Here is a 23,113-nt window from a genome sequence, read left to right as displayed (position 1 = left end):
TGAGAACTTATTTTAGAAAGTGCTTGGCTGTTTAGAAAAACAATCCATTTATTTTCAACGAGTCCCACTGTCTCTGCAGATCTTACGAAGATAATCTAAAATAAAAGGATTCATCACGAGGATCCTAGACTTGGAATTGGAAAAGGCTGCCAGAAATCATTGCAACCATCAGACTGACAAATGTAGATCAAATGTAATGCCATGACATGGGACTGGAAGTTTTTATAATTTCTGGTTAGCGAGTGAACCATACTTTTGAAGCTATGTAAATACAGTGATTATATACCATTATTGTAGCCACTTTCAACTGAACAAAAGTTGTGGAATGAACCTACATTCAGTGTTTATACACTGGAGTTGTTAGACAAGATGAGATTTTTAAGTATCTTTCTCAGGGCTTGACAGTAGATGTTATTTTGACAGGACACATTCAGAGACATCTCATAGGTATAAAAATGAAGAGGTATAATAAAAAGAAAAAGAAAAATCACCTTATCATGACTAGAAGAGCACAAGACTCAATGGTGTCAAACAATTCTCTTGTTAATACCATAATAATATACCCATGGACAAATTCTGGAAAAGAGTTTAGGTTCACCATTGTCATTACACCCACAGGGGGTGTGCCCTTCTCAGCCAATCATATAAGTGAAAGTAATATTAGTGCACATTTCTCACAATGGTTCTCTGAGCAGCTGGATAATAAAAAAAATGTTTCTCCATATTATGGCCCAATAACAATAATTGGTCCATAGTGACAGACTGTAGTGGTACTTTGTCTGCAGCTCTTTGCCTTGCTTTACCAACAATCTTCTGTATGTTTAATGAGCAGCTCATAGTGTTGTCTAAGGAAGAAATGAAATGACAGAAACAAGAAGCTTTGATAAATCCTGAGTAACGTCATAACTGTGTGGGCACTTTGTTTCACATCATAATTTGTTACTTATGTGTTTTTAGTCTTCCCGATACCTGAAAAGAAGCCGCTTCATATGGCTGATCAGGAATCATAATAAACACTTAATCGGCACTACCTGCATGATGAAAATGGAGAGAACCTGGAAGAGGACTGAGTGATTAGATATAGATTAGCTCATTCGCAAAAAAATTCAGTAGCCATCTACATTGAATGCTAATTTCAAAATCTCTACATAAAGACGTAAACATATGGACAAAAAAAAAAAAAAAGATACAAATGAAAACAACAGATAGAGATAACCAGTCACAATGAGTATCGTATGGAGCTGAGCCAGAAAAACCCCAAAAGGCCTTTCTCTTCTCCATCCTCTGAGCAACACAAAAGGATCAGCAGGCTCCTGTCCTCCAGTCCTCCTGCAGCAGCCGTGCAAGGACTTCCCCCTACTGGGGGCAGCATCAGTAGCAGCAGTCCAACAGCAGTCCCAACAAAGGCTCAGAGACCGAACGCCAAAAAGATCATTATCAATGTAGTGTGCCAAGATATGAATTATCTTCTTCCACAGTTTAGGGATGTATCAAGCTCGATAGCATTTAAAAGTCAACGCCTACAAATAAATACCATGTCAAAAAGGCTATTTTACAAATCCAGAGTTTTGTAGCTGTACAGTGTCGAAGCGTCCAGGAGTGTTAGTAGCAATTCTTTTTCCTTCTTTGCGTTTTTTTGTTTAAGGCTTTCATGACATTGGAAGAACCATTTTGAGACCATCACATCTGCACGGACCGAGCCGTCTGGTGGTGTGGAAAACTCCCACCAGTTTATTCAGGGGAAGCAGTTAGTGCAGACAATTAGAGATGCTGGCAAAGGATTATAGGGAAATCCCTCCACCATTTAAACTTGAAGGCATGCTGTACTACAGTACCTTATTGAAACTCGAGCTTATAGGACAGGTTCTCTCTTTCAAGTGCAATAATGTTAAGGAAATACAGACAGAATATCACTCCCCTTATAAAACAGGAAAACTATTCTTCATTTGCGCATTAGTGTCTTTCTTTCATGGGTCCATGTGCAGTGTTTTGGGGTGTGCCTCAGCTATATCGGGGCAGAAGGATGTCGCTGCCCTTGCATTGTCAGGAGTCGATTCCCCTTTGCAGGAACACAGACAGAAGATGTGGTTTGGTGAGATCCAGTGAAAGAAATGCAGGAGTCTTTATCCAGTGAAAGAAATGCAGGAGTCTTTGAGCGACAATCCATTCGATACTTAGTAGACTGTGCTTATGTTAGTGTAAAGTCCCTCGATGGAGGTTGAGATGCTTTGGAGAACTGCTGGATCAGTTCCTAGTTTAATTCACATATTCAGTGCACTCCTCAAGTTAAACTTAGGGGATCTTTTTCTGTTCCAGACAGTATCAGTGCCGCACTTCATTATCAATGAGGCTGTCCTCACCAGACTGGAAGTCTTCATTCAGGCCATTTTCGACATTAATTATTTCCTCGTCCTGCGAGGACCCCTGGCCGTCGTCCTCGCCACTGCCTGAACCAGCCTCCTCTAAATTTGGGTCTTGAAGTACCTCAGCAATGTACATTTGCTGTAGGGGAGAAGATGAAATGAAATTGAATGTTAAAAGTCTGATACATATTACAGGTTTCAGGAGAAGTTCTCCTTCTGACAAAAGGTTGAGTCTATGGACATACGCACACTGAAAAACATAACTGAATATGTACAGATCCATTTAACTTTAAAAGGATTTTTTTTTTTAATTTTTTTTTTAACTCAAAGTTCCAAGTCCAAGGCTACGGTTGAGCAACAGATAAACTTTGCTATTGATGAAATCAACAACAAACCAAAAGCATACAATAAATGCCATTTCAGTTTATAAAAAACAAACAAGGTCCTTTTTTCATTTCAAAATATAGCTGAAGTTGGAAAAAAAAACATTGGAACCATTTGGTTTTGGTTATATCAGCAGGATAACTGTTGTATTTGTTTCCTGAGTTGTATGTCATTTCATTCATTTCATCCATTTGTATTGGATAGATCCATAAAAGGCAGCAGATTTTTTTTTTAGTTTTAATGTGTTTTGCATTTCTATATGGATGTGACTTTGTCCAGAAGTAGTGGTATCTATTTTTCCTCCTAATCATATACGATCTGGTACAACTGTTGGACTTTATCATCATGCCTTGACAAAGACCTTGTGGTCAAAACTTTGAATCAGTACTACAAGTGCGCATCACATTTTCCTTTGTTGTGGACCTTTGCCTCATGTTCAGCACCTACAAACTTTGACATTATGTCTAATCTCTTTCACCCGGTTTGACCTTGAGGCTCATACTGTTATAAAATAAACATGACTGAATACATACTGCTGCCTTGTTGGCGGAAGAAGTGCACACTGGACGCCCATTCTCCAACCCGTCCACGTCTTGGGTGTCAATCTAGGACAGAACACATGAATTTAACATAAGCAGCTGCATATAATACTGGTCTCAAATACTGGTGAATTTAGAAAACGTACCTTGTAGTTGTGAGCACTGAGATATTTAAAGTGTCCAAAGCAGACGTGAGAGAGGCAGATAATGATTGTGATGACCAAAACTATGAACGTGAACATGGATGTAGCAGCTGAAAACCCTGGGGGAGAGAACATGTAGGGACACTTGTTTATCAGGAGCATGTACTTTATAATGCTTCAGAGACTGTAAATACATATGGGCATTTGTTAGGAGATGAGTGGCCTGTAGATGGAGTCCTCATCTTACCAGAGCGAACAGTGGAGAAGAACAAAAGCCAAAAGAGACAGAGAATAGGAGCAGCCACCACTTGGTTGACCGCTCCAGAATGGATCTTTTTGTCCAGTTTGGATGGCAGATAGGCGTAGTACATGTTGTACCGGTCTGCTAGGTGCTTCAGCAGCATGTACATCAGCCCTGCACAGAGAAGGGAGACAAAACACTTAGTGGAACTAATCCAATTAGGGCTGCTGATAAGCTTCTGTATAAAGAACAGAGCAACTGAATGCTCCCTGCCCTCTGTATGTTTCTCCTGCAGTAATAATAAGCACACTATCTTGAGATGTGAAACAGCAGTAACCCCAGCAATGGTAATACATGACAGAACTCACCAAAGGGAACAATGATTGGGCAGGTGATGCTGTAGGTCATTACCACAGTGAAGACACACATTATCCAGGCATAAGCTGCCCCAAACTGGAACTCATAGGCTTGGTGCTATGAAGACACAATTACAGGATATTAAAATGAAAATCCAAAATCGTAATATCCTAATTTCAATATCTACATCACTTGAAGCCGATCAAGACAAAAAAAATAATATTTCCAATCCAGAGTTTATTATATGCTATTAATTATTAAACTAAACTAATTTATGGGTCATGGACCCATACAGTATGTCAACTTGGTAAGCAAGGGACACACTAACCTTCTTGACATTCCTCCTCTCTGCTACAGAACGAGCCAGGCAGAGGCGGATCATGTACATAAGTAGACCGGGAATCCTCAGCAGGTCCATGGCATTACCAATGAATGCTGACGCAATGACATAGTTCACAAAGAAGGCTCCATTGTCAGGAAGGAACACACACCTAAAGAGCAAAGAAAAAAGTCACTATCACTCAAAGACTGAAGTCAGACTCATATTGAAGTTTGAAAATGCATTATTCAATTATTATTATCCATAAAATAATAATTGAATCCATAAAATGATGCTACTTACTCAAATCTCACTTTAGCATCTGCCAAAAATCTTTTGTCAAAAAGCCAGCGGAAGAAAACATCCAAACTGCAAAAAAGATACAAGGAAGAGAAGGAATCCGATCAAATCTTTAGGCCGACAAAAATGAATTAATGTACAACTCTACATTTCATTGCGTATAAAAAAGCATCTTATACCTGCTGAGTCCTAGGGAGGGCAGCAACAGGACCATGAAGATCAAGAAAGTGTAGCATTTATGCATTGTGGTCCTGTTCTCTCCTGACCTGTAAGGCCAAAAGAAAAAGAAAATGGGAATAAAGACAATACGACTCTGAATATGCTCAATTATTGACTGCAGAAAGTGTAAACCATACCGGGTCCAGTGGGCTTCGAAGAAGGCAGAGTAGTAGACAATAGTAGGAAGTAAGGCGGAGAAGGACCACAGGAGGAGGGTGGGGAAGAACTGGGTGATGATTGGATTCTGGAGGACAGATCAGAGAGACATGGACATGTTGGGTCAAGAATTGAGAAGTGAATTCCTGTGCCTCTGCAAGAACATGCAGACTTGTGATGGCTTGGACTTAAACGCTCAGTACGGCAATTATGAGGATGCCCGAACTGACCGCACTCCAAAGTCATAAATGAAACCCTCACATTTAGGTACTCCACTGGTTTGGTAACATTGAACTTGTCCATTGTGGAGATGATGATGGCCGGGGTAGTGAGGAAGAAGAGGAGGAGGAAGAGGACAAGGTTGATGATCAAGCAGCGGATCCACCAAGAGAATCCTCCCACTGACAGATGCTCCCTGTGGGATGAAGGTTATGTAGCGGTTAGATTGACTCTGGGCGATGACCCGCGGTTATGGACACAGCTGGCCAGTAAACTGATACTGCAGAGTAAGAAAGTCTCTTCAAAGTAATATGAAATATGTTTTTTCAGCCCAGTTTGTGGACAGAATGTGTGCCCTGAATGTGTTCTTACCAGTAGACATTTTGGGGATCAGGAGCGTAGCTGACACTCCAGTTCTGTGTGTGGAGTTTGGCGCTGAATTGAGAGCTCTTGGGCTCCTGACGACACTGACAGCCCTGACACTTGCAAGCGTTAAAGTCTTTCAAGATTCTAAAAGAGACAGCCATCCAAACAAAGTACAGACATTGCAGTGGGTCAAGAGCTAAATCATTTGTAAAACCAATGTCACAGATAACACATTTACAAATTTCACCACATGTAAATGTACTTACATGGCAGTTATGGACTCGTTCTGGAAGGTGACAAACGCCATTCCTAAGGGCTTCCCGTTCACCTTTTCTCTCTCCTTCCTGTAGTCATCTTTCAATTGTGCCTCCAGCTTGGTATAGTAGCTTACTGCCTCTTCCTGTGAAGGACAAGGAAATCCAAGTCAGAGTCAGTGATTTTTGTTTTTAAGTCTCAGTTTAATCCTAATTGAGATTGCCGTAATAGTGACTATCACTTAATACACAAGGTCAACTGTGGGAGTAGCTCCTAATGTAGTTATATAAATATCATCAATCAATATGTCAGTAATGACTGCAACTTTGAAGTACAGCCAACAGTTTGCACAAGGAGCGTGACTTGCATGTAAAGTATGACTAATTAGACTAATGATGTAAAAAAAATATATGTTTGGTGGATTTTCTCGGAGCTGGTACACGGGTGTTACATTGCTTATACAATATTTTTCCAGCTTAGCCCCGATTCTCTACATTAATCTATAAGTGGACTTTAAAATCAGATAGATGGCTTCTTTATCTTCCCCTCAAAAATGCTATTCATATCAGCTTGCAAACACGTTTCAGGAGTGTGTTGTTTTGAGATATAGCTACAATACATCAGTCTGACCTGCTCACAGCCTTTGATGATGCAACAGCAAAGGTGTCCGCAGGGCTTTGGATTGATCATGGTGGTAATATGCTCCTTAGCCTGCAGGTCAAGGAAGAATTTCTTGCTGCGCTCGGTCTTCTTCCTGCATGCAAAGCGTCAGCTATGTCAGACTGAAGGACACCTTCACTAAATCAAGTTCATGTCCTGGAGCCAAGTTCATACTAACATGCTGTGAAAGGGCAAATACACACACTCACTCACTTATGGTTAAAACATTACGTAAACATTACCTTTCAAAGTTGAGATACATCAGCCTGGCCACATTGTAACAGATACGAGCTTCCAGTACAACGCAGGTTTCATACGCCTGCCTTTCAGGGAGGGAGAAAGTCAAAAACGGGATAAGTTTAAACATACAGCATAGGGTCGCAGGTCGGAACCGAACCCACGGTCACTGTGGCGAGGACTGAGCCTCTGTATATGGGCGCACTCTCTACCAGGTGAGCTACCCAGGAGCCCACAATCATACACATTCTTGACAACAGCAGCGTGTATTTACAGTAGATGACATAACTATCACATCACAATAACAAAGGCAAGTCACAAAAAGGGCATGAATGCAACAGCCACAATCAGTAAAAGGATTTCGTAATTTTTCTTTTTCACTGCAAGTTTCCTTTTTCTCAAGTATGAAGGCCTTTTTGATTTGATACTATTTGGCTGAGTAGGAGTTGAGCCAAACACCCCCTCCTCAGTCTTTGACTATCTTGACACATGACTTGCATGATCCTGCTCATCTGGCTTCTATTATGGACCATTACACTTATAGGCCTGTCATTGTCTGATCCCAGCCTTATGGGCCAGCACAAGACAGCTGCTTTTAACAAGGCATGGCTCTCATACACCTTAATACAGTTACTCCACAGCTCACTCCAAGTGTACCAATTTTAAAAGCAGACAGATTTTAAGAATTGTGAGACATTAACTGTGGAGCCCGGATACCAGTGATCCTGAAGAGTGCTTACTCAAAGTGTTGCTTTATCTCAGTCTCCTCTGCATATTTGGAGATTCCATTGACAAATAAAGTGCGTTTCACCTGCAGGGAAATGAAGACAGGAAAGTAATTAGCAACAGAATTCAGACCTGTGTGTGTGTGTGTGTGTGTGTACACAAGGAGTGTATGTAAACCATGCTACCCACCAGGTCATCTTCCTTGTAGTGCATCTTGGAGGTGTGCCGTCGCATGCTGTACACCGTCAGTAACAGGTAGAGAAATGCAAAGGTGGTGTGCAGCCACAGTAGTGCATTACTGAGGAAATAAAGGGCAAAAAGGTTAAGTGAAAGCATTAGAATGTAAAGACTCAAAATAAGGCTTCATAAGTACAGTGTGTGTGTATGTATGTATGTATGTATGTATGTATGTATGTATAAAGTTACGGTATAAGAATTACTCACTCTGCATCCAAATTTGCAATAGTGGTTCGCCCAAAACTATAGGCATTGTTTTCTGTAGAAAAAAGAAAAGAAAAAAGACAAGGTTGCAAAGTTTTGAAGGCGGTTTAAGTCATAAGAAAGAAAAATCACGGGGGCGGAATCAGGACGGATAAAAGGAGAAAAAGATGGAATCAAAAAAGAAAAAAAACAAACCAGCAAAGACAAATGTAATGGTGACAGGGGAGCCTCACATAGTCAAACATTGACAACTGAAAAAATTTAAAGAAATACACTTTTCTCACTTTTTTCAATTTCCTCAGATTCCCCGGTAGTAAATTCCCATTGACTCACCAAGTAGGTTTCCAGAGAAGTTAACAGGCAAGATGATGCCCACAGACAGCACGCCCACCACTACCAGCAGGCCAATGATGTGGCGCTGAAAGGACAAGTAATATACTGCATCCTCGCCACACTTCTCCCTTATCTCTTCATCCCTACACAGAGAACAGACAAATAAAGTCAACTGCTTAAGAGCAATTCAAAACAGAGAACATTTTCATATCCGGTTTATTCAGCGTTTCACCAATTTTTCTTATTTCCAATGTGCTGCGAGTAGGTTGACTCACTTGATGCGAAAGATGGCAGTTAGCCAGGAGCAAAAGCCCTAAAAAAAGAAGAGAGCAGAGAACTGAAGGTGTACCAGTTATTGCATGCAACACGCAGTATATCCTAGCTGAAAGGATACTCAATTTTGTCCTGTAAGAACAATGGCATACTTACTGTGTCTCTCTGATCAATGTCCACAGAGCTGGAAACTGAAGTGAGACGCTCATAGCGTTCTGGTGTATCTGATGTCAAGGCAGAGGCCACACTGTATGCAGAAAACACAACACATAGCATTTGCATGATGTTACACAACTACCTTACATCACCAGACCACATACCATAAGGGGGATGTTAGTTCTTTGTGTCTCATGACAGTGGGATTATCATCAGTATGGAAAAGTTGACAACACAAAACACAAGCCCTGAAATGGACTGTAGAGATTCACCCTTTTATCCTGTGCATGCTGGTCACAGGATTTGGGTTGGTTAACCAGTCAACCACAGGTATAATCTCTGCAGCCACATTTCATGCAGGATTAGGAGTCACTACTTTACACAGGTTGGGTACACCATCACTGTCAGAGGAAAGGTTGCGATAAAAAGTTAGAAGGCAAAGTTCTACAGAGAAGAACATTCACAGAGGAAACAGAAACCCAGTGATCATAAAGTGGCAGATTTATGGAATTTGTCCAGCAGAGCCACAGGTTCCGCTGGACAGAACACAGCATCAAGACTTGTTTGATATCCAGACTTGTTGACTGCACTCCCCTGGGAGGTCATGTCAATTTATACAGAACTGGGAAATATCAAGAGGACCCAGGCTCTGCTGGAATTCCAACATTGGTTCAGTGTTCATTACTACATGAAAGGATGACGTCACCCAGGACTCTAGGAGACCTCTAATGGAATGAGGAGAGAGCCTGCGGCTGAAATCCACCGTCAGTCCTCCTCCCGCACATTCCTGTGAGAAGTCAGAATGGCTCCTCTCCCCTCTATAGGACAGCATATACTGAAGCTGCACCATGTTAGGGCCTGTCTACCAACAACAACAACAGACCAAGGAAGCATTACCTTTCCCTGTAAGCATCCTGTCTGTGCAGCTCATGCGGCGCGCTCGCACAGAAGAAGCCCGTGCTTCATAAAGAGGTCAATACATAGATTAGCACACACAGATCTGATTAGGACAGTGAGAGAGGACAGGCACAACCAACAGCAGAAATACAAGAGTGACAAGAACAGTGAGAATAATTAGGCACTAGGAAACGCCTGGAGGAGGAGGGGGAAAAAACTAAACTATCTAAACCATAAAGAGTGGAAAAACAGGCTGAAACCCACGGCGGCCTGGGCAGAGTGGACAAGAGTTATGAGTTAGGTTAACTACAGAAAGGGAAAGAAGAGAAGAAAAAGGCGGTGAGTCTATGATATGGAGAGATAACATACTATTCCCGATCATCCAGGCGACTGTAACGTTGATCCATTCTTCTGGTGAAAAAAAGAAGCAAAGCCATTTAGCTTGGTGAAGAGGTAACGGCCCTGTTGGCCAGTGAGTGCTGGTTCAGAGGAAAACTGGGGAAGCATATTACAATACAGGCATACCAATGAAGGTTTCTATTCATTCTGGTATACATTTTACAGTCAAATAAATGCATTTATGGCCTATAGTATATTAACACTGTCATTCATTTTAGTTTAGCGTCACGGCTTATGTAGCTGGAGCAACAGGCACATCAACTGTAATAGTAATGTAATACCTTTTAATGATTAATCAAGCTTCCTAGTAAAGGTTACATTCACCTTTCAGATGTTACAAGAATTTAAAAGACAGACGCTGATCACAAGTCGACACAGTGTCATGAGACAACAAACTACATTTCCTGTCTGTTACAAGTGTCCCATGCGGCCACCCCCCTCCCAATCCTCCCACCATGCTGCAACCCCATTCTCTGCTCACATGCAGCTGCAAAAATAGTGAAGCTGCAACATCACACAAAAACAGCATGAGGATGTAGGTGATGGAGCACTGTGTCGTGTACTTTTCCAGGGTTCACAGTCAAAGAGGTCTGTATAGATGTCTGAGCTCCCTCTCTCCCTACTTGATCAGTCATCTTGTTTCACCTCATGGTTTAAAATGGTTTAAAAAGATTAAAAAGGAGCAGTGGAATCAGTCCTTGTTGACAGGCGCCTCTTTGGCTGCCTCCACAACGATTCGCATTATTCGATCAGTGGGCAGACATCAGTCTCAAATTATCCCAATATAACTGGCAGCATATCATCATATTATAAATACAGTCCAAGGACTGAGGATGGAGACAGTGGCTTTAGCAGCAGTCTGGCCTTCCTATCTCAAAGTGAACAAACCATGTCACAAGTGACAAATCGTGACAATGCCAGAGTGCATTACTGCCATTAGAAGGAAAAGCAGCTGACACTGACTTTCCGTCTGAAGTACTAACCTTGTGACGCCTGCTTCCGTCAGAAAACTAACTCCTCCCTCAGAACAAGAATACTAAATTCTTCAGTGTAAACTAGCATCCAGAATGAACAGCCACCAAGTGCCAAATACTGATAAAACTTGTCTCTGGCAGATGATCAATAAGGGTCACCAGACGGTAACATTTAAATGCTGACAAGGCTTTTGTCAGTATGTCCCTTTTAACCACCGTACACCTTCTGACTGCAGGCCAGTCATATCAATGCCCAACAATGGCTTTGTATCCAGCAGAGACATTAAGCAGTAGGTTTTTTGACTGCTTGGTACACTGGCTCTACAGAAAGATCTGTCTAATCCCTAGCAAGTGTTACATGCTTATTTCTCCTCAATTATCAAGATGTGGAACACTGCATTTGCCAAAATTATGTAAGAAAGGGAAGTACATTTCAAGTTAAAACCAAAAATATTAAAAACTGACTGACATTTGACTGAGGAAAAACGTACAATTAATTATTTTAGCTTTTCGTGGTTATTTAGGAAAGCACCCTTTACCAGAAAGTTAACTTTGGACAATGGCATGTACCAAATATGAACCATAAACCCCTGTGTAGTCGGCATTTGTTCGATGTATAAAGAAACGGTGATGTTAGCAAATCAAATTTCAACCATAGTTGATATATCAGTGCATGTTGGCATAGAACGCCTTGTTACTGGACCAATGTTTTCTAATTACCTGTCAGCGTCAGTCACCAGAGCGAGGCGCCCATAGTCCCATGCTACTTTTCTCAAGAAGGAGAACACAACCAGCAGCACCTAAAAGTACAAAACAAACAATGGCTGTAAACACCTCTAGTCCCTTTATTTACAATACAGAGAATACAAAAGTTACATAACTGCTTGGAGGTGTAAATCACATTCCTGGAAGTATTTTACTTCAATTCTGACAGTTGCGAAGAAAACACTGACAACAGGACTCACCAAGAAGCACATGAAGTCAAGGGCAAGGACAGTAGGCACCCCGCCGAAAGGCAGGCCCTGGAGCACTGTGCTGCTAATCCGGGCCGCGTAGCAGTAGGCCTTGGAGGTGGAATTGGGCGGCAGCGTCGTACAGCTCTCTGAATTGGGGCATCCTTGCGCCCCCCAGGTGGCCATTATTAATATCAACACTCGGTGCATTACTCACTGCAACATGTTGACAACCTGTAAAGAAGAGACAAAGGTCTTACAAAACTAAGTATGCAGATTATTACTATTGCATTCTAGCATAATTGGTCACACTGTATGTGTCTATCATGGAACCATTCTGAAGAGTAACTTCCCCAGAAATGGGGCAAAGCAGGAAATAACTGGAAAGCACACATCACATGAGACTCTACAGTAATGGTAACAAGGCAATTTAAATTTTCTGTCCTTTTCTACCGAGGCTGACATTTTTGTCTTGTCATTAGTCACACGCGGTTGCTTTTGACCACATGCACGCCAACTTAAACCCACGTTTCTAACCATTATACACTGTTCCTTATTTGTGGCCACTCTATGTGCAAATGACACATAGTAACCTTTGACTTGAATTCAAGGAAAATAACTGTAGTATTAAGTAAAAATGTATGCTCTGAGGTACAGAACAGGTGTTCAATGCCGACCACCAGTTTTCCCATCTCCATCCAGTTGACAGAAAGCAATACTGACATTCCACTGGAGACATGTTTCTAGCTGACTGGGAAATGTAAGTCCAATATTCACTTGCCTTTTACCTTATTCTGTCCCCCAACACCTGAAAAACATCTGGCTCTTTAGTTTGCAAGATGTTTAACTTTAGCAGTCACTGGTGTACTATTTGTTTTGTCTTAGGGTGCGTCCAGACCAAAGAACGCGATCCGGCGAGTTGCTGCAGGGTTGTGTGGCGGTGGGAGTGTCACTTAACTGGCCCATTTGCTTTACGCCATGTTGTTCTTTAACCCCCCAATGAAGCACAAGTAGACGTTATATTTCACAATTATTGTTTTCCTTCAGATTGTTTATAAATCCCAAGGGCTGCTGCGGGTTTTTCCGCCTCCCCCCTGCGGCCCCCACCGCAGCCTAAACGCACTACCCCCATTCAAAATAAATGAGAAGACTTGCGTTTTCGGCGGACCGCCTGACTGTATGTGAACGCAGCCTTAGGCAGGCAGCTTGTCTGAGCTTGTTTGATAGACACTGCTAAGTACAGTCATATATTGGGGTTGGATGAGAACAGTGACTCAGCCATACAGTCTGGTTGGGTTACAGGACCAAAACAATGAGCTAACATTTGAAGATAGTTGCTCAAAAGGTTGGAAACCCCCTTTCACATTACATTGGGTCATTTAACTGTCAATAGGTTAGGAGCAGGGTGCCAACCCCTGGTAAGTCAGGCTCAAGAGACGTGGCCTGTTACTTTACACATTTCCTTCCAGTCTCGGATTAATTTCAGTAAGAGACAACAAGCAGTTCACCTAACAAGCTACCTAAAGGCTGATGATGGGAAACATTGACAAAGCATGAATACTGCATGAGGCATAATAAGTCAGATGAGAAATGCATCTTGATAATATCATAATGATCCCAAAGCTAAAGCACCAGCCCCAATGATCTTGCAGTTTTTCCTCCTGACCTTAAGGATTCAGGCTGGTTGTAGAAGAATCCTAGAATAACTGTAAATCCAGATAGTCCTTTCTCCTGTCCTGGCACACAGCACCAATGAAATGTGTCACACTAGATATCCAGGCTTAAAAAGACTTCTTGGTGAGTCCTCCAAATCCTAAGGTCCACATTCATTGACTCAGACAGGGATGCTCTTGGTCAGAAAATGGATTAAATGACCATTTAAACTCACTAGCAAAGATGAGGGGAGGGGCAAAAAGTATTGCTTAGATAAAACACTAACCATCCAATCAATACCTGTAACAACATACGCTTTGGAAACAACCTATACAGTGACCCTGGACTTGCAAAACATAAGAAAGTTCCTACTTACTTGTGTGAACAGTGAAAGTCTGAGAAGAAGTGATACGAAAACGTTTTGTGTTGAGATGTTGAGACAAATAACCCAAAATCTGAAGGACCGTTGCCATCTTATAAAATGGTAACTATCCTGATCTACAGGCTATCACACTTAAAAGGAGGTTTCATATTTCACCCAATTTGAATAAACGAAGGGCTTGGAAAAAAAGCGCGTAGGTGTTCTGGCGAGTGTTGGAAAGTGTTTGCACAGTTGCACTGCGATACTTGTGCCCTTCGACCCACTATTACCAGCAGCATTCACGATGCTGCTCATCTGCCCTAACACTAACTCATTTATCCGCTCCCTGGAATGCTGTGACATCACTGAAGAGGGACGCAGCCAGAGCTCAACAATAAGCCGATAGAGACCGCAGGGTTCAAATGGACCGGGCTCAACCCAAAGAGGACACAACATACCCCCCTGTGCCTTCAACAACACTGCTGCACATCCGAGAACCATTGCCGCAGTTCAGACCATTTAACATTCAACACCTACATCTTGAAAAGGACTAAAGCACATTTCAAAATCAAGTTATTATAACACCTAAGTTATATAGGTTATTTATAGTACAGTAAGCAGGGTTTTTCCTGGCTCAAAATGGGCCTTTGGGGTAGGGGGGGGGGGACAATAAGCAGAGGGGGTTTGGGGGTCCTCCCCCAGGAAATGTTGAGCGTAAAAGACTTCAATTCCTGTCTTCTGATACATTTTTAGGCACCAATTGTAAAAATGGCTATATTTATGGCAAGGAAATCAAAAAATACGGTAACAATTCAAAATACAAAAAAAATAATGGAATATTATTATATTCAGTATTCCAGTAAGGGGGCTTCCACATCCGGGACACGGGCCCCTTGACCCCAAAGTCCAGTTGTTTGATAGTAGGCCTATGAACAGGGCGTATGTTTTTTTCCCCCAAGGAGCACGTTTTGCTCCCAAGTTGAAAAATGTAGGATTGACTTACATAGGCTACTGCTTTTACTGCTAATTTGTACAATAACACAATCATGTTATGGATACAAAACCTTATGAAGTGTAATGTTTTCTACATTATATTGATCAAAATATTATCAGTAATGTTGAGCCTACAGTGTAACGGACCACCACAGTTCATGCATACATACATACGTTTTTATAAGCTGTCGACCCGAAAAACTGAGCTTTTATGAAGACAAAAGTGGATACAGACATGAGGAATCAGCAGGGAGAATGGGGAGACAGTGGGATCCTGACACTAAACTGACGATATGTCTGACGTTACGCTTGCAGCAATAATTTCGTTACAAGTCAAATATCCAAATGTCAGTTTTAGGCTAACTATATATCTATAAGTTAAGCTAACACACGTAACGTGGACATCACATTTACAGGGGTGCTTGTTGGGATAGATCCCGTCTCTTCTGAATAGAGAAACACGATTCCAGATTAATATTTTTTTTTTGGGGGGGTGGGGGGTGACATGCAGCAAATGGCCACAGGTTGGAACCAATCCACCAGGCGATTTACCAGGGAACCCCGTAGAGCGCAACAGTCTCGCCCCTCCTCTGAGAGACCTTGGGTTCCGGAAGTAAATTTCCCATTCATTTCTCCCACTGACGTCTGGAAAAATCCGTACATAAAGAGGTTTAGACCATGCCTTTGGCTAACCAGCTACGACGTGACTCATAAGCATACAACATATAATTTCGACTGAAAAAACGAATGGAAGAAAATCCCCCAAAAAAAAAAAAATAGTTTCATTATCGAGCGAAGGAACTACTCATCCCATAAACCACCGCGCACCACTGAATAAAGGAAGCTACGTTACTTTAGCTAACAGCTAATTCGGCTAACCACTAGCTGAGACAGCATGTAATAACTTTAAAAAGACCCTCAAAATAAAACCTGAAAATAACCGTTAAACTATACAACAGCCGTTACGTCAGCTGTAGCCTGCTTTACCCAGTGTTTAGTTTGAGTTAACATTATTTTAGACTGAATCAAGCTGTCAGCTAGCGGTTAGCCAAATTAGCTGTTAGCTAAACTAATGTTAGCTTCCCGGTGGAGGCTAACGGCAGAAGCGTGGAACCGATCATGTTTCGTGCAGTGTCGTCAATCCTCGTAAAACAGGATTATCTTTTTGGGCATGCGCATGACGGATCGTGCAGGCAGCTCCCCCTCCTCCCCCTCCTCACCAGCATGAGTTCCACCAATCAGAGGCATCACTGTGGGATTGTGGGATTGTTCAGGAATGTGGGTAATGGAGTACTTATCCAAGACATCGTGAATAAAAAGACATTTATCTCAAAACAAGGTTGGTGCCACATGAACTTTTGGCATCTACGTATATGAGCATATACAATCGCTTAGTCATGTCGTAGCTGGTTTTAAGTCTACCATCGACGGTTACGGTTTTATGGCTTATACTTCAATTTGTCAATGGAGAAATTGCATTGTATTTTTACTTCCGGAACCTACGGTGGCCGACAGGGGCAAACGCCCTGCAACTTAAGAAAACGCACACAAATAGACAAAACGCAAGCAAATTAAGAAAACAACTTCATCAATTTGACAACACATGCGCAGCATTCAGCAAACGCGCTGCAAATGCACACAACACAACCAAATAGATAAACGTGCTGCAAATATGAAACGATGCAAAAAGAAAAGCACGCAAACCCAGAAAGCTGTTCCACTTAGCTGCTCCCTCTAGAGGTCTGGAGAACTTCCGTTGTGTAATCTGGATGCTGCGTTTTTTTGTTGTTTTCTGGGTTTGTGTGCTTTTCTTTTTGCATCGTTTCATATTTGCAGCGCGTTTATGTATTTGGTTGTATTGTGTGTATTTGCAGTGCGTTTATGTATTTGGTTGTATTGTGAGCATTTTTAGTGCGTTTGCTGAATGCTGCACATGTGTTGTCAAATTATGAAGTTGTTTTTCTTTTTGTATCGCTTCTTTTTTCGGGGTTTGCGTGCTTTTCTTTTGGCATCGTTTTTTTATTTGCAGTGCGTTTATGTATTTGGTTGTGTTGTGTGTATTTGCAGCGCGTTTGCTGAATGCTGCACGTGTTGTGAAATGAATGAAGTTGTTTTCTTAATTTGCTTGCGTTTTGTCCATTTGTGTGCGTTTTCTTAAGTTACAGGGCGTTTGCCCCTGTCGGCCACCGTAGGAACCCGCTTCCAGAACAAGTTAAAATTGTGCATGAGGTGGAGTTAGTCTCGAACAGCTGCGGACTTGTGTCGGTTGTGCGCATGCTCAAACAGTTCCAGGAAAGTGGCTACAATGCACTGAACATTGTGACTGACAAGCTACAAGTCTGCAGCTGCCTGTGTGCAACACGGAAAGTATGTCCTGGATGGGTAAACTGGGACTTTTGCCTACTTGTCGGTTAATGATCGGTTAACGAGGGTCGGCTATCGGTTAGGAAAAAAATAAATATCTAAATTGGCATCCCTACTCCTGAAAGTACAATTAATGCAGAACATTCCAGATTAAATAGTAAATGACATTAATAACCATAGTAGTCAGGAGAAACATTATCCCTCACATTTAACACCAAGTTGATGTTTTCCAAAATCAAATCAACTCCGCTGAGATTTGTAATCCGCTTTTAAAAATGCAAGATTACCAGTATATTAACTCTAAATTGTGAAGATTGTTAAAAACCTGTAGCTATAACCTACATATGAAGTTCGGGCAGCATGAAATCACATATTTGTCAGTGGTATGATTAAGCCCTGATTAAACAAGGGGTGCGTTTTGTGTATTTTGCAAATCCTATCTGCTATCCATTTTAATTCTATACCTTAATAAATCAAATTTTCTATGACTTTAGTGTAACCGTCAACATTGGAAACAAAAGTTTCAGACTAAAACTAATTTCGATTTTATTATAAATTTCAATACTTCTAGAACTATTTTTAACAGCACTGTGTGTGCATGACTCAGCAGCACAGAAATACTGTGCCACCTTTCCACCTGAGGCTAGTTGCTATGGTACCATCAGCCTGGCACGCATTCTCAAAATACAAATAAACAAAGGGGATGAAGGCAGTAGGGGAGAAAATCCCATGCTTGTCCATTTTAAACTCAATATAGAGTGAATCTGCTGTTTGCTCTACAGCTTAAGCAGGAAAAACAATGTGGTTTGTCTAATTGTCTGGGTTTTTTTTTTTTTTTCTAGTTAGACAAACCATATCAGAGATATGAATGCAAGCCGTTTTCCTGTTAAGTGTACCTCCCCCTTAATGCACAGAGAAATTGGCCTCTGAAACTGCACAACACTAGCCTAATGCTTTCCATCTACAATTAGCAACAGCACACAGTCATGACCTAGAGCATTTAAATATACAGTATGTGAGTCATTATTCCTTTAATCTTCATAAGTTACATATTTGAACAGCCTTTGTTCAATGCTTTAAAACAGTGGGTTATGAATTCGGATAGCAGTTGTCCAACACCGACTTGAGATCCTCCACCTTGCATTCCCAACTAAATAAAACCAAATTTAAAAGGGAGGGACACACACTAGGTGCCAACAGATTTACTGCTTTTGTTTAACTATTTTGCACTAGCCTAGCCAATAATCCAGATACTGCCCAGAAACCTTCAATGTTATGGTTATTTATGATTATGTGCCTGGTTACGGCAGACCAACCACTCCCTTAAAACAGAAAACTATCGTGTGGTCCCTGCAGGAAAGATATAAGCAACCTTTTGAAAGTTCCACTTCCACTAACAACTAAGATGTTCACTTATTGTCCAGCAAAAACAAAGACATCTCAGTGACAGATATTTACAGGTGTTGGTTGAAAACAATCCCCTCGTAAAGCGTTTGACAGAGAGCAGTGTTTCAACCAGTGTATTGCAAGCCTGGTGGCCCACCGGGCCTAAATTGCCCCCCACCAGGCCTAAGCCACTGGGATTTTTTTTTTTTTTTTAATGTTTTTTAAGACTTTTTTTTTTTTTTTTTTCTTCAAACTACAGATTTCTTTACGGCTCAGTTGAAAACTTGGACGTAGTCATATTTTTAAATCTCCAGTTAGCTTTTAGCACTGACTTAACGTAGGATAAGGTATGGAATTCTTATGGATAGCTTTCTTAAATTCTGAATTTCGCAATTCTGTCCATGATTCTGTGATCACAGAAGCTATTGGGCTCTACATTAATGCTGCCCTCAGTCTGTGACTGGCCCCAGCGGGGGCCTTGTCGAATAAAGGCCCAGACACACCGACCAGACTGCCGACCCTTGGCAGAAAAGGCAGTTGGACTGATCAGTCTCCCCGAGTTGGTCAAAAAAGTGCCTCAGAACACACCCAAGTGACGAGACGTAATACGTCTCAATAACAGCAGGCGGCGCTAATCTGTATTGTCGCCCAAAAATGAAAACCGGCAGCTGATTGGACGAACACGTCACGTGGGTCTGGTTTCTCCGGAAATTTCAAAGACAGACTGTCACGGCGGCTTGTTCAGAATACGATCTTACATTGTACTAAAATAACACCGAAACGTGTTTCTGAAAACATTTTAAGCGAGAAATAGGCCATGCAGTTGCTGAGACTGATTATTCTTTTGGAAGGCTTTTTATGTGGTTCATAGTGGGATTTGTAATATCGCGCCCCGAATAGAACGTTGAGGTTAAGACGACGTGAAAATACATTTATTAATCACATATTATTATGCTGTGTTAAAAAAAAATTCCATGACTTTTCCAAAACTTTCTGGGTCTTTTAATGTTTCCAAAACTTTTCCAGGCCTGGGATTTGCATTTTTCAAATTCCAAAACTTTTCCAGGTTTTTTCAAAACATATGAACCCTGAATGATAATGGTTATGGTCATGGTTATCCCTTTACAGGTTATGCACAAGGAGCACTTAAATGGACATTAACTGTCACGGCCAAGCTGTGAGTAGTCATCAGTCCATGATGAAGCCCATGTCAGTCAGTGTGACCCCATTTAACCTGTGGCTGTCAAGAAATTCTCTCATTGTTCAACTACTAGCACCATATAGCTAAGATGTGTTAAGAATTACTAATCTTATGCTGGTTATCTAAAAGATGTGATAGCGAACATACCAGGGACCTCCTCATGTATGTCCATTAGAATTATTTGATGCCTATTTATTCTAGTTATGTGAAGAAGAAAAAAAAAACATAAGAGAAATGTATTAGAAATATATTATGACATGTATTAAACATACTGTATGCAGATTCTAAGAGTTATAGATTTGTTATAGTGATTGTATCTACATTTGGACAGTTTTTGGCTAACATTCTGCCAAAATGTCCGTTCAACCACATATATGATTGTGTAAAATTTTCAGTTAATGTATTGGTGTAAAATCAAAGGCTAACTTCTAGCCTGTCTACCCTTTGCCCAACTCGGACACCCCTATCTCCCCCAAGCCCCCAAGAAGAGCGCCATGTGTTAAAGCCAACATGGGCTTAGCGGATAAGGGTGGTACTGCACCCCATGGCCCAGAAAGACTTGTCACATAGACTTTGCATGGCGAAAGAAACAACTATATTTCAGCGGATCATTTTTTGGGGGGTACATCAACTTACCAGCCCAAACACTTAAAAGGGTCCTTGTTTAAAACGTCACATTTTTAACATTTACTAGTAGCCAAATCCAGAATTATTAAACTAGGCATGATGAACACGCATAATGGACGCGAGCAGACTGCACTGGGCATGCTCATACGACTGTTCTCCCGAGGTCCTGTAGCTGTGATAATGGATAATGCTAACGCTAATGGTTGTAATTCACCATGTGTTCTATTAATACATCCATGGTATGTATGCTGTAAAGCCTGTAACGTGGACGAGAGATGAAGCCATTGATGTTATTAAGAGAAGCTCGGTTCACAAAACTGCAGGCTAACCGTAGGAGTTAGCACTAGCTAGTAGCTAGCTAGCTAGTAGCACGACATAATAACTACATCTCCTTCGTTGTCTAAATACATCCATCATTTATTCTAAGCATGTAAACGATCGGGAACAACGAAAACACAATGTTTAACGTTAGTGAATATTTTATACAATGAAACAGCGAGTTCATGAGTTCGCCACAGAGAGAAGCTCATGAACGAGCATGTTGCTAGGACAACTAGTGCGCATGTCCATTGTGACGTCATGGGCCAGTCAACCAAGGGGGTAAGCTTCGCTTCAGAGCTCGAACCGCCTATGGCGCCATTTGGATGCTACAAAACGATCACCCGACGTTAGCATTCCATTGACTGCCATTCATTTTGACGTCACTTTGACAGTGAATAACTTTACATCTGAAACATTTAAAGACTTTATTTGTCCATTGTTTATTTCTAAAGAAACACGACAATGTATAAAAGGCTCCATTACCTTGTACCTCACGTTACGGCTGCGGCCATGACTGACAGCTGTAGTCACGAGGACCCACAATATCTCGCAAATTCACGTAGAATAGAACCACAAAACCAACAACAGTTTGTTTCCATCCAGAGGAGTAGAGGGGAAACAACTTTGTGCTGTGTTTTCAAGGTGTAGTGCAGGGAAATATGATCCACCGTGAGCACGGTATATTATATTTTGAAAATTAACCAGATTTTTATTTTGTTTCTGTGCTCGACTTCCTGTCCCGCACTATCTGCCGTGTGCTGAATTGCTGCGGAGCTCTCCGGCGTCCGGCAAAAATAGAAGCTCTGCGTATCTGTATCCAGTTCTCTTAATACATCCATGATCTCCCCGCTGTAAAAACTCTCTGGGCTCTGCTGGTTTTTCAGGGGCATTACCGTATTATAATATCGGCCAAATTAACATCCATGTTGTCAACAGATCCAGGACCCTACTTCAGTCCTTCACAATAAAATGGCATTCTTCAACAAATCCAAATTATGCAGTAAAAGCTCAGTAAAAGCATTGTTACTGCTTTCTCTCATCAACGTCACTTTCAAATACTAATTAGACATGTAAATGTCCATGTAACTTCACACACAGATTCTTAGATGTATATAAATTAATCTTTTTGCACTTTGGTGGTGATGATCACCCATAAAAAGCACTGCAAATAGACCGAAAACTGTGTCAGAACATGTGTGTCTGGATATGGCCAATAACCTTGAACCTGTCTGAGCACTGACACAGAGACGCTAGATTAGAATGTAATCTATAAACTATTACCGATTTAAAAATGAATATATTATTCGTTGAACTATGAAGCCTTTGGAAAAAGAAAAAAAAAAAAAAGAAAAAAAAGAAAAAAAGTCATGATCATTTAAATGAATGAATCTAAAAAGTTTTCGCACAGCCCCTAGCAGAGTGCCACGGACCCATGGGGGTCCCCGGACCACACTTTGAGAATCAATGTTCTAGTTTCCTTACAGTACGTCCATGCACAAGCTATCTCACAACAGCAGAGAGCCAAGCCTTTCGAGAGTATTAGAACAATATTAAGACATCTCGCTACGATCTATTTTACCATGAGACGTAGAATATGAACGGTGACTAAACAACAAAACAAACATCTAGCTAAGTGCCTGATGACGAGGACCAGCAGGCGAACTTAATCTACGGCTCGAGTGTTGCAACCTATAAAATAATAATCAATGTCTCAGTTACCTATTTTAAAACAAAACATGCACACTCACTTTCTAACCAATTTTTGTGTTTAATAGCCCTAACTTAGATCAATTACAGAAATTAGCCCACATTACCACTGTTGCTGGAGCTCGTTAACGCTAATGTTAAACGTGTTTACTCGTTTATTGTTCTGACAGCAATTATTAAGTTTCACAGCGAAGTAGCAAACGATTAGCTGCCGCAACTGTAGGAAACAACCAAACACGTTTTGTAATACAGAGTTAATAGATAAGAAAAACAACTTACCTTGCTATGATACGCAGCAGGGTCAGAAAGTAACACAATTGGCTAATGTGAGCTAACAGTCGCTAACTTAGCCCCTCGATGTAACGTTAGCAAATAACAGGTGGAGGCTATTTAACGGCAGTCTGCTAATTTCCGGATATATATTGATTTCGTTCAATCTCCCTGGCCACAACACTAAAGCAGACCAAATGGAGTTAGTCAGTCAAACGGTCTAGCTGTTAGTAATGATAAACAAGTCTCAGCTGCTACGGTTGCCTGTCAGCCAGTTGAACAACTATCGCTAACCCAACCAGTCCAACGCTACGGGAGGA

At 41.3% G+C, this 23,113-nt stretch overlaps 1 protein-coding gene across 3 annotated transcripts; it reads right to left on the bottom strand.

Moving 5' to 3' along the window:
• Positions 1-1,612: 1,612 nt before the first annotated feature.
• On the bottom strand, positions 1,613-23,111 carry LOC144532022 (mechanosensitive cation channel TMEM63B-like). 3 transcript variants are annotated; one of them, XM_078272503.1, is made up of 24 exons: positions 22,803-23,111; positions 11,923-12,144; positions 11,678-11,757; positions 9,954-9,995; positions 8,688-8,778; positions 8,534-8,571; positions 8,259-8,401; positions 7,929-7,980; positions 7,674-7,782; positions 7,499-7,569; positions 6,764-6,844; positions 6,492-6,615; positions 5,873-6,006; positions 5,613-5,750; positions 5,283-5,436; positions 5,003-5,109; positions 4,826-4,912; positions 4,650-4,715; positions 4,356-4,518; positions 4,039-4,144; positions 3,677-3,844; positions 3,433-3,548; positions 3,281-3,352; positions 1,613-2,502 (listed from the first exon to the last, which is right to left on the bottom strand). In XM_078272503.1, the coding sequence occupies exons 2-24, from the start codon at positions 12,118-12,120 to the stop codon at positions 2,323-2,325; spliced, it is 2,520 nt and encodes an 839-aa protein (XP_078128629.1). In that variant the 5' UTR covers positions 12,121-12,144; positions 22,803-23,111; the 3' UTR covers positions 1,613-2,322. The 3 variants fall into 3 exon arrangements, with proteins under 3 accessions (XP_078128629.1, XP_078128630.1, XP_078128631.1); XM_078272504.1 differs by having other exon boundaries at positions 9,954-9,992; XM_078272505.1 differs by lacking the exon at positions 9,954-9,995.
• Positions 23,112-23,113: the final 2 nt, after the last annotated feature.

This window comes from Sander vitreus, chromosome 17 (genome assembly GCF_031162955.1).
Source record: "Sander vitreus isolate 19-12246 chromosome 17, sanVit1, whole genome shotgun sequence".
In the NCBI taxonomy this organism is placed as follows: domain Eukaryota; kingdom Metazoa; phylum Chordata; class Actinopteri; order Perciformes; family Percidae; genus Sander; species Sander vitreus.
Note: the sequence above shows the minus strand (reverse complement) of the source record. Positions and strands in the feature narration are given on the sequence as shown.